Consider the following 19,399-nt stretch of genomic DNA (forward strand, 5'->3'; position numbering starts at 1 on the left):
TCATCCCTGCTGAAGTAGGGCAGGGACTGGAGAGGGAGCGCTACCCAGGGGACTGGCCTTAAGCCCAGACTGCATCAGTCTTAGACCCTGCCCTGTCTTACTGTCTCTGAGAGGTGAACCAACGGCTGCCAGCTTTCACCAGTGTTCCCAGGACAAGGCAAAAAGGACAAAACAATAAAAAGAGGGTTAAAAAAAGGGGGGGGGGGTGTTAAAACACTGCACTTCTTCGTCATGCTTTAACTGGACATCCTTATTGCTTCCCTGGTATTCAGGCTTTTGATTGGACTCCGTTCTTGGCCAGACATTTACAGTTATTTTGAGGGCCGAAAATATCCATGCTGTCTGCTGATATTTGGCTCCTATTTTGCATGTTAACCGTAGCCCCAGTTTATAATCTCGGGGGATTTAGATCCAGTTGTGGATTATGGTCAAGTAAAAAGTCATTAAAAGGCTCTGCAACCCCCCTTACCCACAACCGCCAGCTAGGGTTGATGAGTGGTGAGGACTTCATCCAGTTACACCATATAAGCTCTTAAGTGTGAATGTATAATCTACGCTTCCAGTTTAGAGAAATAAGCATAAAAGGTTTTAGTCATTATCTGTTCAGGGCCTAGACTGGGATGAGCTATGAGGCTGTGGATCAGTTGGCACACTCAGGTTACTGGGGGGTTACTGGAGAGGGCAAAAGATGAGAGAACTGGGCGAGGGTTCCCGGATGGTCGAGACCTGCTTCTTGGTTCTGGCGTGCAGGGCATTTGTGTGATTTAACCCTGTCAACAATACTGGCATAAATGCCACGGCCATGCAGAGACCCTCTGTTCAGGCCTTTCCCTCAGATGAAATGCCAAAACTGACCAGCCGTTCATACCTGCTCTGCCCTTGTAGTGAGTGTGCTGTGTCCCAACATAATTAATTTCTTAAATGTCATTTGTTGTTTTTGTCCCTTTGTTGGCCCTCCTAAACAGTTTTTTTTGTAACTACTTCTCATTTTTTTGCTTTTCATTTGCTGGGAAATAGGCCGACCTCACCCTCCCAAACAAATTATTGCTTTGTGAAATTATGTTCAGATGGCAAAATATTTTGAAGTTAATACGGGTACTCGAAGTCAGTTTCTCTCAAATAATAAATGGTAAGACCTTGAAATTCATCTGGAATATACCCAACATAGTGAGCCTTTGATGTATCAATTTAAATTAGTCGGCCAGATTGCCGTGTTTAATGTGGGGGAATGTAAGTTGATAGGCTTGGAAGCCACTTCTCTCTCTTGCATAAGTTTAAATGTAGCAATTTAGCTTCCCTTTGATTTGTCAATTACAGTTTTCTTTGCTTGATCATATAGTTTGATGGCCGAATTGCATGTCTTGTTATGTTTTCACACCACGGCCTGACAAGCCTTTGAGGATGGTGGACGTAATGATAATTACTATCGATTGCACTTGGAGGTTCACAGAGAGAAACATTTGGCTGGTGGAATGCTAAAGGCCTCAGCTGTGAGTCTCTGGAGGAATGCGTAGCGGGATAATCCAGACAGCTCTGTATTTTGTGCTCTCTCGTTTCATAGTTTATCTGCTAAAGCTGCTCTGAATCTCTGCTACCTGAGAGGAATCTCTCTCCATTCCCCAGCTTATCCCGAGACACCGCGAGCAGACACGTTAGCGAGCTGACAGCCATCACAGCAGAAAAACCCCCCAACTTCGCCCCGCTCAGTCATCAGCACTTTTCGGTTTGATCACATGATTACATAACAGGCCCGTTGAAGCACACCAAACGTGTCTGGCCTCCCTCTTTCCCCGGCGGCCCTCGAGAGAAAAACCGCACACCTGCGAAAGGCTCCCCTGCCAAGAGCTAGCCCATGTGGCACAGCTGACACCTCAGTGGACGGGAGGGTGGGCGTGGTGCCATCCCCTGCCGCATGCTGCATCCCCAGCTCCTTATAAGGACCTCCACCATATGGTCCCGATGGTGCTTTCTCTCCTTGCTCAGGTGGGTTGTTTTTCCAAAGGGGTGGGGTTGTGTGTGTCTTGTTGAGGTCGTGTCAGGAGCGACGTGTGGGGGAATTGTTTTTAGCAACCACTGATGTGGGTTTGTATCCAAAAAACAGCTGAACAGAGTTGTTTTATTGGGTAATGCTCTCACCTCTTCCTGTAGGTGGCAAGGATGCCCCTCCCTCTCACGTCTGCTACTCTTGGATAAAATCTTCAGCCCAAGTATCCATAGAGAATACACCCATTACTGTTATTTTTTGAAATTTATTTATGAAAATGCAGAAGACAATTTTAAGTTTGTCTGTTTAAAAGGCCTCAATCGCTGGACCTTTTGTTCCTATTCTGCAGTATCTCATCCGTCACATTGTAGTCCAACAGACCTCCTTTACTCCCACCCTCCTCAGCATGACCAATGGTTCCCCCAGGACTCATCCTCTAATACAGTTAAACAGATGTCTAATGAAGATGTTATTTCCTCATTACTGGCTACGGGATGGGGATAGAGCGGAGGAGGGAGGAGGGCTAGATAGACAGCAGAATACAGTACCAGTTTAATATTCCTTTTGCCCGTGGGCCCGAGATTGTGTCTGCTTCGGACGTCAATATTACATTCCTCACCCACCACAGGCAGTCTTAATAAGGCACCAGGCACAGAGACGGATCAGACTCGGCAATTACAATTCACCCAGAATTAGTTAATGGAATCTATACAGCAACATTTATGTATCACTGGTGTGTGCCTAATGACTTTGTTGGAAAAAAGCAGCAATAAAAAATGGCATTCAGTGAATTGCATAAACACGGGATTTTTCTAAATTGTTTTTTTTTTTTTTCACCCCCCTCTTCCTGTAATTTTTGTGTGTTGGGTGGAGATTAAGATGGCATTCTGGGAGAAATTGTCATGTCAGTGGCTGCATTGTTTGAACAGAATTGTGGTGATTAATTTTACACGCACTTGTAGCGCTGGAGCGCTTTCTTGGAGGAGGGGTGTCTGAGCGGCAGAGCCAGGACCCGTGTTTACCCTCCTTTCAGCGCAAACAGACAGCGTCTTCTTCATACACCGCACGGGGGAAGGAAAGATGGGGAAGTGCTTGGTTTGGAGACTTGATAGACTTTTTTTCCCCTCCTGAAACATACAGTGTGGACGTCAGTTAGAAATCAGATTTTCTCAGTTAGTTCTTATTGTAGTTTAAGATGAAATAATCAGGAAAAATATCATAAACAGCCGTCATTCCAGTGGTCATTCCACCAGCTAGCAAAGTTAAAATATATATGATAGGTAATTATAATCAATATTTTATCTATTAAAGGGAAGTGAAAGGGTAACTGTATGGATGTCAGTGCTGCCATATTACTAATATCAACAGTAATATCACCATATAACACGATTGTTATGTTTCTGTTTAAATAACCATATAAAATAAATATAGCATTGCATACCTAAACAATTGTGCAGCTGATAGATGATGAATTTATAAAAATCACAACAACAATTACTCTCAAGCATGAATTAAGCTCTTGACTCTACATGTAATACTGCACATTGCATATTTTTTTTTAGATTTTAAACTCCAGTGTCGTGTTTTTTGAAGTGCATCTTTTGTTGATAACCCAGAAATCTACAAATCTTTCTGCTCTCATGTGACAAAAGAACTTAACCTATATGAACTCGAAACAGCAGAAATGTATAAAATCGTAAAACAGTTCGATCGTACTGTCATGATGTAATTCCTCTGAAAGAAAATTAACATTGGGTCATTTAGTAGTACTAAATCAAAGCCAATACTTTGATTTACTGACATCCCTTAATGTTTGTGTATCAGTTGCAGATTGGCTTTGAAACTTCAAAGCAATACATCATACCCCTGTCATATAATAGCTGCTAAATAGCCTGCCTGGTGTCCCGGCCAGAGGGGAGCCCTGGGGTGTTTGCTCGGGCCAGCTGGAAACCTCAGCCTCAGCCCGAGCAAGGCCACCCCCTCTCTCTCGGGCTTTTTACCCTCTTCAGGAATGTGTGATTGTTTTCCAGCACCGCTTAACCCAAACCACCACTCGGTTAGAGAACAGTGCGTTGTTGATCCGCGATGGCACAGCTGTGGTATTGTCTGTTCCCCGGGGTGGTGTGTAACAGCGGCTCTCTTAGCCAGCTCCATTGTGAAGCTTCATTCAGTGCAGAGTGCTGGTGTAGGTTTTTTGTGTGATGCTGTTTAGCGCAGACGGCCGATGCTGGCATGTCTCTGGCCCATACTGTAGAACCGAGTGTGTAAATGAGGCAGGTTCTCATTTTGACACTTCAAAGTGATTATACTGAGCCTTTATTGTGTCCTTGAAGGGGACATTGTCTCTCGTATCATTGTCATTTTTTTTTTTATTTACCTTTAATCCTCCCTTTTCAGCCTGTGCTCCTCTTTCATATTATTCAAGTTGAATTATGGATAGTTTTTTTTACTTTATTTCAAAGTTTGTGTTTCGTTTCAGGCTTTAAGTATATTGGTCATTCCTTAATTACCCAAGTGATGACGCAGGCATTTTTTGGCAGGTTGGATCAGTTCAGGGTTGAATAGTCTCGTTGTCAGCCGTGTTATTCTCCTGCCACGTCCCAACCAGTCCATTGTCACTGAGCCACAACATTTCAGTACAGCGGCAGCATCCTGCACAGCACTGAGTCGTGATAACAGGGAACACGGCCACACTGGTGTCAAAATGTGTCCTGCTTTATCCGAGCGCCCTGGGAGCAGCCAGCCTGGAGAATGAGCTGTGGAGAGGCTGACTGGGACCCAGGTGGTCCCGCGCAGACAGACAGGTCATTTACAGGCTGCACTGTACACACATCACTGGCTTCTTACTGACTGACAAGCTCTAACAGAGAGATTTGTCAGGCACTCAGGGAGAATAAAGAAGTTCAGGAACAGAAGTGTGTGCCTGTGTGTGTGTCTTTGAATATGTGACGAGTGCTGGCTATCAGACGAGCTTCAGAAGGAGGAACAGACTTGGTGTAATAACCCCTTCTTTGGGACCCCCATGACTGCTCTGCACCCCGTGCCACCCCCAAACCAGCCCCCCGCTAGGTGCATGAGCTGTGGGTTAATTGTCATGTGAGGAGGTAAAATAATGGGTGCGGGAGGTCTCTGCACCTCAACAAAAGTCCCCATCTGCATCCCCCCACCCCCCTCTAGAAACGCCACCCTTCTTCATTTTTCCTTCAAGTTACAACTAATTCCTGGAGCGGTGCAGCGAGGAAGTCGGTGCTATCGCTTATTAAGACCCACTCCTAGACGCCACAACCCCCCAACCCCATTAAGTGCATGCGCACACACATACGTGTGCTCATTCAGCAGGCTTGCCTTACAGAGAACACAGAAAAAAATAGTGGAGAGTAGCAGAGAGAAAACCCAAGAATAAAAGGGGAAGTAGTCAGCAAGCTAAAGTTTTTTTTTTCCACCCTTCTCTCGCTCTCGCTCTCCTTTTTTTCCTGATTTACCGCGCTTTCCTCAGAAAGCTCCATTGTTCCCCTAGCCTAAGTCTCATCAGGCCTTTTGTGGCTGACTATCACAGCGGCAGGCAGAGAGCTGGAAATGTATAAATGGTATCATGCCTTGTGATTAATGGCGGTGCTTATGAGTCAGGTCTGATAACGGGCCTGCTCTCTACTCAATTTCAGATACCGTTAATGGAATCTGTCTTCTGCGATTGTAATGTGAGAGCGCCTAATTTGCTATGGAGCTTGAAGCTGTCACCGGCAAGGGATTGTGGGGTCATAAGGGACCTGGCAGCCGTTTGGCCTGCAGCTTGTATCTGCGGTGCTGAATAGAGCAGCTCTCTGCCTGTCAGTTAGCTGATAGGCTGATGAGGACTCTAAGCCACTCCACACAATGGCGGAAAGGGCCATACTGCCTGACTTCCCTAATTGTCGAGCCTGCTCATATTTCAGAGCCAGCATGCTGGGGACTGGGTTGCCTTTTTTTCCTTTTCTCTTCTTTCCCCTCTCTCTTCTTGAACTTTTTTCTTCCTTTTTCTATATTTCATCCTACATCCCGCACACTGTCTCACCCCTTTAATGCACACTTTTCTGCACTATTTTCCTTTTCTTTCCCTTCTCCCCATCATTTGTCGCCTCACTCTCTCTCCCCCTCTGTCTCTCAGTTTAGTAAGTGGTGGGTCTTAGCGTATGACAGATTATCCCAAGTTTGCTTCAATTACCGCAGAGGAGACGGAGACAGTACAGGAGAGGAGGAAGGGGAAAACTTTTGTGCACACATTATATTTAAGAAGCTGAGGATAAAGTGCTATCTCCACCACGGTGGTTTCTGTGCCAGTCTGTTCAAGATCAACCGGCTGCTCGAGAGGGACTTCTCATGATATGTGAATTACCCCAAATCACTGAGTGTTTTTCAAGGTCTTGTCCGAGAAGCAAACTTGGGTAGAAGGAAGATTATAATGGGTCCCCAAATTAGTTATAGGGAAGTGGTGGCTTTTTTGACAACAACATTTAAAATTTGTGTGAAGCTGCTGACTTTGTTATTTTCTCTCTGTTTTTTTTCAGTGTGTCGTTGCAGTGCAGCTTAGATAAAAAAAAAAAAATTGAAAAAAGCAGTTTAAGTTCTGCAGCCTTTAGAAATACTGTTTTTGAGGTTCATTTTAATGCAGTCGTTTTAAACAACTGAAACATCCAGATGGTTAAATTAGTACAATAGTTAATTTAGTTGACCAGATTGTAATTAACTTCTTGTCATTGTCCTCCGATGCAGTCCTTTCTAAAGAGTAAAACCCTCTTCTTCTACACTTTCAGGTTGGCAGGTCCTGGTCCTGGAGCAGTGCTGGCTGGTGGGCTGTTCGCTGTGTCCAGACTCAGCTGGCAGTGGTCCATGGTGGCAGAGGTCTTCACCCTCAATAACCTTTTTATTGGCCTTCTCTTCTTCTTGACCGCCAGCTTCCGCTGTGCTGAAAATGCCACGCAGAGGAAGAAGGTAACTCAAAACACCACACAACAGATGCAACACACAGGTTATGTTTTATTCAATGTAAGCGCACAATGCTGCACTGTTTTGGTTGTCCCTGTTAGATTGCACACTGGGGGGCATTATGCTGTGGCTTGGGGCTCTGTAACCAGCACACACTGGTGCTGTATGTGTTGGTCATCATTCCTTGGGTCCTTTACCGACTGTGCTCTCAAAAGGTAAGTCACAGGGTCTCTTTAAATAAAGAGAATTATAGATGGCAAAGAAGAAATAGGCTGTGTGCAGTTTTTTGACAGAAATAAAAAGACTTCAAAAACAAGATATTTTCCTCTCATATCCTCTTAAAAGCTGCTGTTTGTGAGGTGCAGCCAATCAGAGGGAAGTTGGTTTAAAGGGAGAGGAGCTAAAATGGCTTTAAGATAGATATAAATATGGATTGTTTTAAACTCTGAATTCTAAATATATGAAGCTGGAAATTAGCGCAACTTCAAAGTTACTGTTGGTCTAAGAAAAGAGGGGCTTTTAGGGCCAAACAAGGCTCTCCAGTCTTGTTGACACGCACACGTTCCATTTTACTTTCTTGCTCACGGTTTGGACAACATGAATTTAAGAACATCTTATCCTTGTATTTAAACAGGAGCTGTCTTTGCGTGGCCTTGTATCTCTGGGATTCTGTTTCCTCGCTGGCTTCCTGCCGTACATCTACCTGCCGATTTCATCCTACCTCAACACAGCCCGCTGGAGCTGGGGTGACCAGACCACCCTGTCGGGTCTGTTGACCCACCTGCTGCGAGCTGAATATGGCACATTCTGTCTGGTAAGTGTTGCTTGCCTCGCTGCATTTAAACAGACCCTGACCCTGTTGGCTTAGCTTACATTGATTTTTGTTTTGCAGGCAAAGACAGAAAGCTCGGTTAACCTGACCACAATGCTGCAGTAAGTAAACAGTCTTTCTGCTGTTTGCACGTGAAACTTCCTGGTCTGAATATCGTAAACGGCACAACAAGATGGTCATTTAATGCGTATAATGACCATCAGCTAAACTCACATCATCGTTTCCCAGAACAAAGTAACATCACTGAATTTCTAGTTTTTGTGGCCAAAGCAGCACATTTAGTCCATCTCGCAGGAAACAGTATGTTTCTCATCCATAAACTGCCCAGCATGTTTGATTTGAGTATTTCATTTCTATTTAGACAGTAGGATCTAGGATGGAGAAGGGAGGAAAGTAGGTCGATTTGATCTGAGGCACAGTGAGGGCACGTTTGGGACTAGAGATGGAAGACCCAACTGCTCTTTGCGATGGTTCTGGTGATTTACACAGGTTTAGCCACATACACACGCACACCAAGCCATTATAAGGGCCCACAGTCATTTCTGCAGCCCATCTCTTCCCTTACTTTCCCCAGCAGCTTTTGTTCTTCCCATTCCACTCTCTCCCATCAAAGCAGAACTGAACCTGCTTAGAGGGCCAAATCACTGTGTTCTCTTTCTCCAGCAGTTTGAAATGATCACTCAGCTCTGGTGTTTAAGCGTGACAAGCTGTGATGACAGACATTGCAATAGAGCTTGAGAAATTGTATTTTTCCACTCTAGCACCTCCCCACCCCCTCCACCCCATTCCCTCCCTTGCTTCCCTCTGCTACCACAACCACAGTCATCCCATTCCTGGTATCTTTCTCCAGCTGACGGGATGGGGTGCGTGTGCGTCTTAAGACCCCCCACTACCAGCCCCCCCTCTGCCAAGCACCCACCCCTTTCCATCACCCCTGCTGCTTGATGGACAAGCACACCTTCAAGATGGGGAAGAGAGGCGAACATGACAGGCATGTCGCACTGGAGACGTAAACCCACTGGAATAACTGACACGCACACACACACACGAACACACGCTCATGAGCACATTCACACATAGTGTACATTGGGAGATATAGAGACTCAATAAGCTGTCAAATAGAGATGGGTATTAAGGAAGAGGCAGGAAACTATCTCTCCGCTCTGAGCAAGCGCTGTGTGACTGACAGGCGCTGTGAGGAGAGGATGGGGCTGTGGGGGGTGGATGACACAGTCATTCGTATCTGTCAATCCGATTGAAAGGAGGAGTGCACAGTCCAAGGAGTTTGTTTTGATAGGGGATGAAGGGCATTTAATAATTGGTGTCCTTGAGTTCAGTAGCAGGGAGGCTACTTGAGCTTGTCTTCGGTGTCCGTCATGTCTCTGTGTGTGTTTGTGTGTGCAGGGCTCAGTTGGACCACTCCCTGGCAGAACTTTCACTTCCTGTCTTGGTACTGGCAGGAATGGGCTTTGCGCTCTCCTCATTGGACAGGTAAGGATGAGTTGGATGCCAGCGTGCAACACACCAAACTCTGTCACGCACATCTCAGCACCCACTTCAACTACAAAAATCTAATCCCCTGGAGTAAAAGACGGGGAACAAAACCACTGACAAAATGCTGATCTTAGAAAAAAAGAATACAAAACAACACTGAGGCACCTAACTGTCAAACTGTCACCACGCTCCACATTCAGATCAAGAGGATTTGATGTGTATTTTGGATTTTCAAAATCATGTTTGTGTGTACAAGTAAATCACTGCCTGTATGCATCTATATGTGGCAGCGTGATCCTGTAATTCATTACAGGAGAGCCTTTGCTGGGATCTGTTGGGTGGAGCTGATAAAGCCCCAGTAATGCCCCAAAGCCCCGCAGGGCACAAGCTATTCCCCTTCTCCCGAGGTGCACTTCAATAAACTTGGCTACATACACAGACAGATGATGAAGAAGAGGAAGGTCGTCTAATAGATTGCCCAAAGGAAACCCGGCAAATGCTTATTTGCCCCATGTTAAAGTGTAAGGTTATAAATATGATTTCATTTGCTTTTTAGCTATGGTGCTTGTAAGTAAGGAAAACGTAAATCAAGAAAAGCTTGAGTGATTATAAGTGTCCGGCTGACGGAGATCAGCAAATCAGTTTGTTGGCAGGAAACCTGAAAGCTTGTCTCTTCAGGTTCGGACGATGGCTTATTTTTTTGCCACGAGGGGAAATTTTTTCTTTTTGGTGTATAAGAACGTTTTACAGCTGTACTGTAATGAGTTTGTGATTCAGCGGTTGGCATCGGCTCATTATGACTCAGTCTGCATTAGAAAATCAATCATGAACCTCTTAGCTTGCTGGCAGATACGTTTTCTCTCAGGCTTGTGATCCCCGTCCGTGCATTAATATTCTTACAGACTTATTCAAAACAAATATATTTTTACAGAGTAAATAGACAAAGTGATACATTAGACTAAAAATATTGAAATGGCAGACTGTGCATGCAGAAAAAAAAGGAAAGCTGGTTAAATATTTGTGCGCTGAATAACCCGAGGTGTCCCGTCCTAGGAGGTGTCGCTCAGTGTCCTGGCTGTTAACTGTCATGCTGGTGGTCTACTCGCTGTTTTTTGCATGGAGAGCCAACCTGGACATTAGCAGACCCTTACTGCTCGGAGTGGTGAGCTATAAGACTTTTATGTTCTCAGACATCTTTTCTCATATCATAGCTGAAGCATCACACCTTGTGCTCAGCATTGAATTACAAGTTTGTCTCAGTTTTCAATATTCTGAAATAAAACCACAGTGACAGCAGCGTACTGTATGTTGATGCTGATCCTGGTCCAACGGTAAAGCAAACCCAGAAAAAAACAAAGCAAAAAAAACTACAGAAAACACTTATTTGCCTCTGTGTGTGTCTGTGTCTGTGTGTGTGTGTGTGGTATACACTTGCATGGTCACTTCCTGCAGGTTGAGCGTTTCTGGCTCCAGAGCGATGCTGCAGTGTGTGTGCTGGCAGGCCTCGGCTTGAGCTGGACTCTAGCTGGGCTGGAGAGGAGGCTGGGCTATGGGGGGTTGTGGAAGACCACAGGCTGGGTCTTCACTGCAGCTCTGCTGGCACATATGGTGCACACCAATCACAGGTGACTATTGCACACGCTAACAGTAACAAGCTTGCTGTTGTTTGGTGTGATGAAAATCTGCAGTGCTGTCGATACACAGTCAGGAATTACTGTGGTGTGCAACAGTGGTTTTCATTGCACAAGTCTAAAATGGTAGATTTCAAGCAACGAGTTTAAAATGCTGACTTTAAATTTGAAGATTTGTTGTGTTGTTGCAGTTAGACTCATTTTGGCCCCGGCCTCAGAATTGCACTGCATGTGAATGAAGACACTACCAAAGGAACGCAAAGGCAGCACTTTAAATGTATTCTCATTGTTTAATTTAAAAATCCAGCGCTCCGAACTTTAACTCCTTACAAAATCCTTACAGTTCCATTTCCACTGTTGTATATTTGCAGTAAAAGGGCTGAGTTAGGGCTTTGTAACGTCTGAATTTGGAGACAATTAGAAAACTAATTCTTAACAGCAAAGATTTTGATCACAGTGGACATAATTATTGTAGCTGCATTGTTTTTTTCTTCTACAGGCTATTAGTGATTTCAGGCTCTAATAGTGTTTTTGTGTCCGACTGCTCGAGTCTTACGGTTTCTTTTCAGATACTCTGCAATCCATGTATCTGTCAATTTAATGTTTTTACATTATTCATGTTGCAGTAACTACACTGAACCCAAATGCATATGAAGAATGAAGTTAAATACTTCTGCTTTGTAAACTTTAAATGATGTAAAAACTCCCCTCTTCTAGCTCCTTCTAAAATCCCCATGCACAGTTTTTCCTGAGTCAACCTGATTTGTTTCTCTTTTGCTTCTCTGCGCTTCATACTGCAGGTCTGAACTCCACATGTCAGGTTTTTCTCTGCTCACCCCATGGTAGGGGCTAAAGAGAGGCACGGTTAGCACATAGATTCTACTCTCAGAGCTCAGTCTGAGATGTTAGCTGTCCGAGAAGGCAGATTACACCAGCGTAGCGCTGGGGAGTGCCAGACAGCCATCACTGAGCGGCTTTGATCAAGGGGAGAGCATGGCCTGTGCTGTCAGACCCATCACACCTGTCTCCCCACGATTAGATAGGCAGCTAGAGTGAGGGGAAGGGGCGGGGGCACTGACAACTTACCCTCAGAGCACCTTGAAAGCGTACCTACAGACACTCACATATACACTTCTCACACACACTTCTGAGCAGGGGTAAAGATGTGTTTAACCATTTTTAAAATGGGAGAAAATGCAACTTCTGTTTTGATGCTAGTGTAGAGTAATTGCTTGCATATGTGCTGATGATCTTAGGGAGTGTGATCAGAGTGGGAACACTGTGGTGGAGAGGTTCGGCAGGGAGCTTCTGGCCTCCTTCTCCAAAGACTCAATCATCCTGACCAGAGGAGATCTGCCTGGAAATTCTCTGCGATACCTGCACTACTGCCAGGGCGTACGGCCTGATGTACGCCTGGTTGATCAGGAGGTCAGGAGGTTTTCCCTGTTCCCTGTATTGAAAAGATTTTTCCTTCATAATATAAGTTAAGGAATTTTATTTATGACGAAATTGTTTTGTCTTATTTTTCTTGTCCATTAAAACCGCACTATATTCAAAAGAGATTTAAAAAATAAAGGACAAAATGTGAATGAAGTGTGATTTCTCATGATAATATAATGTTTTACATATTTTGGCAAAATGTAAAAATCAGCTTTGTGGTAACTGAAAGAAATTCATTGAAATCATAAATTAGACCCTTAAGTCAGCAAGTAGAGGCCTTATAAATTGGTTGTGTTGTCTTATATACTTATTAGTTTGTATATGTTATCACTATGATTCATCAGTTGCTTTAAGATATAATGACACAAAAATCCCTTTAAACTAATTGCACTGATGATTGTTTAACTGATAATCGACTGGTTATAAATATTTCTCTGGGATTGGTGGTGCTCTTTGTTCTCACTAGATGATGACATATGCTTGGTATGTGGCCAAGCTGGCACAGCACCACCCTGGGATCCACTTTCCCGGCCGCTGGTGGGACCCGGTCAACCCCGAGGAGAAAGGCACCTTCAGTCTCGATCAATTTCTGTCCTGCAACACGCAGTGAGTGTCTCAGACACATGAAAAGAGCAGAGGGGGAATAAAAGGATGTTAAATGGAAAGAGAGAGAGAGTGAGTGAATTGGGAGGGCAACAATGAACAAGTGGGTGATCTAATGAGGCAGAGATCAGCAGAATGGTCGACACAGTGCAAGCACAAGATAAGCCCACAGAACTGTTGAGGCCATAAAAGGAGTCTGATGAACTACAAAAGTCAGCTAATCTACTTGATTTGGTTAAACGGTCTCTGGTGGACTTGCTGCTGCTCCCATGATTCACTCCTTCAGGAGGAACTGAGATCCAGAAATTGGATAGTGCCTTGTTAATACCAAGCCCACCAGGGGGCAGTGTTTGCCAGGCCAACATATATGTATCTCTGTGGGGGCAACACTGACCTGCGGGATTAACCCTCGGGGTCTGTGAGAAGCGCAGGGCTGATGGGAACCTAGAAGGTGCTGGGATGTGAGGAAATTTCTGTCTCCATGTTGTCACTGTGTGTGTAATTATAAACAGCTACCCGGAGATAAAAACTGAGGGCACGCCTCTATTTAAGAGTTTGTCTCTGTTTTTCTGCAGGAGGGATGTGTTTGCCTGCATCGGGCTTCCTGATGGAGACCTGAGCTGGGAACACAGTTATTCCCGCTGGCCCCTGGGTGTGTGTGACTACTTAGCGCCCGTTCAGAAGCAGTTTCACCCTGAAGAGTGGGCTCATCGTACACGCAATATCTATAACTGGAGTGATCCACACAACAGGTTAACAGTTAACTCTTACCTTCATGCGTATTTCAGCCTGGATTATACTATTAAAATAATTTATATTTAGATTGGTGTTGGGGATGTCATGTTATCCTCATTGCTCTGAAATTCAACCTAACCTGTTAAATGTTTTTAGAAAAGTTAGATCTCTTTGATCTTCATTTGAATTTTCATAACATTTCAGCGTCGCTGATTTTTAAATGGTTAAAAATTAGCATGGTTTAATTTTTAAGGTCTGCTGTTGGCCAAGAAAATAAACAAATCCTTTGGAGTGAAAAGAAAAAATCTCAGTGCTCACTTTTCTCTCTGTGGTCTTCAGTCGTCCCTCCACAGACTCCACAGAACGTCCCTTAGTGGGCTTGTCCTCTGTTCTCCATGCTGTGATCCAGCTCTTTGTGAATTTTACCAGAGCAAGACATTAGGCCCTTAGCCATCTGAAATGAGACTGAAGATGAAAAATAATGAGTTTCTTATTGCGTTTTGTCAATAACTGTGTCAAAAGTGGAATTAGTCAAAGCTCCATATTTTGTTGCTGTTGCCAGGAGCCCTTCATTCACTCAGATATCCACGGCTGAATACTGTGACATTATTTCCCGCACCCTCACGACAAGCGTGTCTGCCGATGCCCACAAGCCAAATATTAGCTCGGAAACCCTGCTAAAATATTCTTTTGAAGAAGAGGTCAAGTGTTTACAGTCAACAAAGTGGGGAAAAAAAGGCAGATGTGGTTTTACTCCATGTCTAATGTGCTAGCTGGTATTGTTGCTCAGTCACTTAATGTTTATGCAGCAAACATTGATGTTTAGTGTATCAAAACCTGCACAGCCAAGTGGAACAATATATTCACATAAATAATCATTTATAGTTAGTGGAACTGTGAATAAGCCAGCGCGGTGCCTGAAGGTTGTATTAGATAAAGAAATGATTTTTTTTCTCCCCATGTATGAACAGTTTCCATCCTGCATCCTGGGAGCGTGTTGCTAATGAAGAGATGTGGCAAGCCAGGTATGCTGAATGCTTTACAGCGGATGCTAGTTTTCTTGTTTGAAGTGGATGTATACTTTCGAGCATAAATAAAAAGATGTGTCACGATGCATATTGCCCCACCAGAACATCTCCATAAACCAGTCTTGTGTGGTAAAACATCTACACGTACAATGTATTTGGTGCCGGCATCTACATAAATCACTCCATTGGAGTGGTGCGTCTGAGAGTGTAGATCTGCATGGCTCATCCATCCAGCACTTAGCCCTGAGCCTGCGTGCTTTGTTTCAGGATGAAGACGGCTTTCTTTCTGTTTGACCTGGCTGAAAGGATGCAGGGAGAGGGGAAAGCTCGCCTCTTTGAGCTGTCTTACACTGTGAGTCTGACCCCCACCTGCAAACACTTTACCACAGTAGGGCAGATTAAAATGCATCAGGAAAAGCATGAATGTTTTTATGTTTATCTCTGTTTTTTTTAATTGCCGGGAAGCTATATAAGGAGATTGTTGAGGCCCACTCCGACTATCCTCCAAACTGGGACAAGAACCTGGCTCTGGCTTGCGAGAGGCTGCTCCGCTCCGGTCACAGGGGTTACAGTGCAGACAGCCTACTGACCTGCAGTGTCCAGCACTTCAGTCTTTACTTAGAGAAGGATCCCACTGATCCCCAGGCACCCGCCATCCGCTCAGCCATTACTCACCTGCTCCAAGAGAGAGACAGATTCCGACAGAGCCGGAGGCAAACCCCATAAGATCCACGGAGCTGGAACAATGGAAATTATGGCTGAGCCAATGTGCCTCTTTGTGTGGTTTTAAGGTGACGCTCTATGTGGATCAAGACTGGTGCACTGGTGTTAAGTTTGGCTAAATGTACTGTGCCAAATTGGACTTGTATGTCAGAATTTGAAATGAAGGGAAATGCTGGTGGATAAGTTCTTGTTTGAAGTTACCAAACAGAGCTAACACTGTGCTACGTCTCATTTGATGAATGTTTACAGTTGACCAGCGGCAGGGCATGACTTTAGGAAGCCCTGCCTGACCTCAATCAAGCTCTGCACGCTTCTCTTAAAGTCAGCCATTCAATTGCTTTATCGTTACATCTCGTTCTCCCCCCCCCCCTTTTTTTTTTTCCTATTCTGCTCTCAGAGCTTTTAACGTGCTGATTATTCTGCCTCAGCCTCTGCTCTACTTCTTTTTCTCACATTAGGATGGCAAGACCGAGATTGAGGGAAACCCAATTTGGGGGCAGAAATGGGGGATTAGAGCGGCTGTTTAATCTAGGACAGACTTGTGCTGTGCCACGCAGCCTCACTCCACATCAGTGGCAGCCCTACACACCCACCCACCCTTCTATCCTTCCATCAGTCTATCTTAGATGGTCCTTTAAATGTTTAAAACTAATGGATTCGATGAGTGCTTTTTTACCCCCCCCCTCTCTCTCTCTTCCTTCCTAACATGAGGGCGGTAATCCCTCTTGGATTTAAATGAAATGTGAAATGTCACAATGCCAGGGACCCTTTTAGAGGTGCGTTCGTGCGTGTGCCCATGTGGGCATCTATGTTGATTTGGGTCTGCATGTGTGTGAGAACATGCTTAAATCTCCACTCAGCCCCCTCTCCTTGCCAGAATTGCTCATAAACCTATTCGATAAACAGATCGGCACACTGAAAAGCAAAATGCTTTGATCATTAGAGAGACACAAAGTCATGGAAAGTTCACGGACAAACGCAGATACGCAAGATTTTCAATACTCGACTCACAGAAAAATGGAATCTCAGGTCTGTGAATGTCGGGAAGAGGTGCCGTCAAACTTAGTCTGACTGGACCGGGGTTGTTTGAAGAACACCTCTGAAGTACGCCCTTGTATCTGACGCATCAGTTACACACTGTTTTTAAAAATGTTAGTGTTGATGTTAATGAACCTCGTGCCATGAAATTTGTTGTGCAGAGGTCAAATCAGCATTTTGCCATAAGCTTTATAAAACGTTTCCGAAGAAGCCTGCTGTTTGAGATACCAGCGGAAAGCGAGGGACAGTGAGTGCATGTGCAGTTTTCTCCGAATGTAATCTGCCCTCTGTGTTCGCAGGCCTGGTTAGCGGCTGTCAGCTGGCTGGATGATGAGGTTCGACCTGCTGTAGCGCAGATGGTTTGGTTTCACATAAAAACAAGGGGGAAACTGTCATTCTGCTTTCTACAGATTAAAATATTTCAATAAAGATTTTTTTACGTATTTTTGTGCTCTGTTCTCAAATGTAGTATTTTTGATCAAAAATGTTATCATATTTGTTGTTTTGACATTGCAGGCAAATTAATAATGCGAGTTTAAATCGTGTTTTTTAACTTCACTTGACTGTATTGGTGTAGTTTAATGTTTACATCAGTTATCTGCTGCCACATGGCTCATCCCCTCTTATTTTTACCTTACTTTCCTTTTATCATCCCCCTCTTGTCACCCACCCTCCCCGCCTCCCACCCCCTCTCACTCTGTCTTTCCGTAACCCCTCTGTTCCTCTTCTCTCCCGTTTCTGAGAGTCACTTGCCCACCCTAAATCAGCAAGCTGCCGAGGATTGTGGGAACCCATGGAATCGCCGTGACCAGGGATGCAGGCAGGGAGCCACGGCAACGCTGGAATGTGGGGCGTCTGAGGAGATAAGAGCTGTGAGCCCAGCCAGGGAGAGGCGCGAAGTGGGGGAGGACGCAGAGGCAGAGTGAGGAGGGTGAGACAGAAACAGGGAGAGCAGCAAGTCTGTGAATGGGGAAACAGAAACACAACGCCATAAACAGCCAGAGAGCAAGACAGAGTGAGACAGAGAAAGAGGGGCGGGGGACTTAGGGGGGCACACACTGGAGATGGGAAGCCAGCCTTATTCCTCTTTGCATTTCATTTACATCCCTGGCCGTATCGACCAATCGGATTGGGAGCAAAGCCCAGGGCTTAGGAGGGGAATAAAAAGACAAAATGCCTTTGCTGCTCTCATCCCTCCCTGATAATACCCCTTCTGTTTTTCTTTTCTCCTTTTCTCTCGTCTATAAGTAGATACTGTCCGAAATGCCAGCGGAAAAGCGACACCTCCGCTTGCTGTGTATCTCAGATAGACCGAGCGGGAGCAGGGGCTGAAAAGACAGCTTTAGCAACTGGGCCTATCTCCACTCCTCTCTCTGGCTGGATGGGAGCTTGGAGTGGAAGGAGGCGGAGGGCTGGGGTGTGTTGGTTAGTGTTTGGGAAGAGAATAGAGGGTGTGAGAGGCATGATATACTGAGCTGGCCACAGATTTTGCAAAATCTTACACTCTGAAAAACTTTGCCTTCAGATCCCTTTCTTAAGCATGAGAAACCTGTGTCAAGGATGTTTACCAGGTGCCACCCATCCTTGTAAAGGTTGCCAATGCCTTTTACCAAAGTCTGCACATATTTGTTAGCTTAACATTGCTGTCCCATGCAAAAAGAAATGGTTTTTTTCCTCCTAAGACTCGTATGTTTCATTTCATACTATGATTTAGTCATGAAAGTGACTTATTCAGGTACAGTACTGTCCAAGTCCTGAGCAGTTTATTGAAACATGCAAGCGTACATGGAGATACAGTATATGAGGTAAAAACAGTTTGTACATTTCTAACAAGCTTGAAAGTCGATATTTGGTATGACCACTTTTATTCTTCAACACAGCCTGAACTCTCGTAGGCAAGCTTTCTTGTATTTTCTTTAAGTTGTCTTTAGTAATATTTCTCTGGATGCTGTCTGCCTTTTCTTCTGTCAAAATGATCCAACACTCCTTTGGTAACATTGAGGTGCAGGCTCTGGGGAGGCCAGGCTTGCATTCATCCCTCCACTACTGATTTCCAGTCCTGTTCTTGTCTAAGTTGGAATACCTCAGTTTTTTTCACCCTGCTTCCCTTCCACAAGAAGGAATTCTTAACAGCCACTGAGACCTTTTCTGATGAGCCTTTAGTTAGGCAGTAGATGGTTTTGAGGCCTGCCACTTCTTCTGTCCTCTAGTCATCGAGTTTCCTCAGTTTTTTTGTGACACATTGCACACCATGCCAAAAGACAGTACTGTATGTATCAAGTAAACATGTATGAGAAAATGTAAAAAAGCTGACTTAAAGCAGATAAACAGTTCTCACTTTTGTCTAAGTGTAAGGAGGTGCTGAGTTTGGACCCATGCAGTGCCTCTGTGTGCACTGGACTTTACCACAAAAGTCATTCTAAATCTCAAGAGTTTCACTTCCTTCATGCAAATGTATTCAAAAAACAACATTTGCCTGCAGGTTTGTCTGAAACACCAACTCCTGTGAGCAGGCACACTGTAACCTTAAACTTCTCTCAGAGGTAGCACTACTGTTATCTTAGCTAAATTAACTGCTCTCCTGAATGTGTATTGCGTAGAATTAGGCCCATTAACATCAGTCTGTGTTGACATCATGATTGACTTTTCTCAGGTTTCCGTTTGCCATCACTCTTGATTTGTGTTTCCACAGTGTGTGGCGGCCAGTGTTTGCATGTCAGGTGCAGCATGTGTGCAAGTTTATTTGTACAGGTGTTTGTAGTGCCCTGCATTGTGTTACTGTTTGTATGTTGTATTTGCAAGTTTCTTTACTGTGTTTAAAAAAAACTGACATTGTCTTCCTGCTCATGTCTTTGTGTGGTTGCACCTATACCGTTGTACTGCAGCTGGATCCTGCACTGCCAATGCTGCCTACGTATAAATAGTGCTT

At 44.6% G+C, this 19,399-nt stretch overlaps 1 protein-coding gene across 4 annotated transcripts in view; it reads left to right on the forward strand.

Annotated features, from left to right (window-relative positions):
* tmem260 (transmembrane protein 260) overlaps positions 1-19,399 on the forward strand; it is a 44,995-nt gene that overhangs the window by 7,180 nt on the left and 18,416 nt on the right. For 2 of the 4 annotated variants that reach the window (XM_026151450.2, XM_080294147.1), the window contains exons 4-16: positions 6,775-6,952; positions 7,048-7,161; positions 7,581-7,760; positions 7,839-7,879; positions 9,183-9,269; positions 10,326-10,434; positions 10,725-10,897; positions 12,160-12,331; positions 12,810-12,949; positions 13,522-13,698; positions 14,653-14,706; positions 14,977-15,061; positions 15,175-17,401. In XM_026151450.2, the coding sequence (XP_026007235.2) occupies positions 6,775-6,952; positions 7,048-7,161; positions 7,581-7,760; positions 7,839-7,879; positions 9,183-9,269; positions 10,326-10,434; positions 10,725-10,897; positions 12,160-12,331; positions 12,810-12,949; positions 13,522-13,698; positions 14,653-14,706; positions 14,977-15,061; positions 15,175-15,435 (1,771 nt within the window). In that variant the 3' untranslated portion in view covers positions 15,436-17,401. Of the gene's footprint in view, positions 1-1,897; positions 1,984-6,774; positions 6,953-7,047; positions 7,162-7,580; positions 7,761-7,838; positions 7,880-9,182; positions 9,270-10,325; positions 10,435-10,724; positions 10,898-12,159; positions 12,332-12,809; positions 12,950-13,521; positions 13,699-14,652; positions 14,707-14,976; positions 15,062-15,174; positions 17,402-19,399 lie in introns of those variants that run through there. The other 2 variants (XM_080294148.1, XM_080294146.1) reach the window with 2 other exon arrangements.

This window comes from Astatotilapia calliptera, chromosome 19 (assembly GCF_964374335.1).
Source record: "Astatotilapia calliptera chromosome 19, fAstCal68.1, whole genome shotgun sequence".
NCBI lineage: Eukaryota > Metazoa > Chordata > Actinopteri > Cichliformes > Cichlidae > Astatotilapia > Astatotilapia calliptera.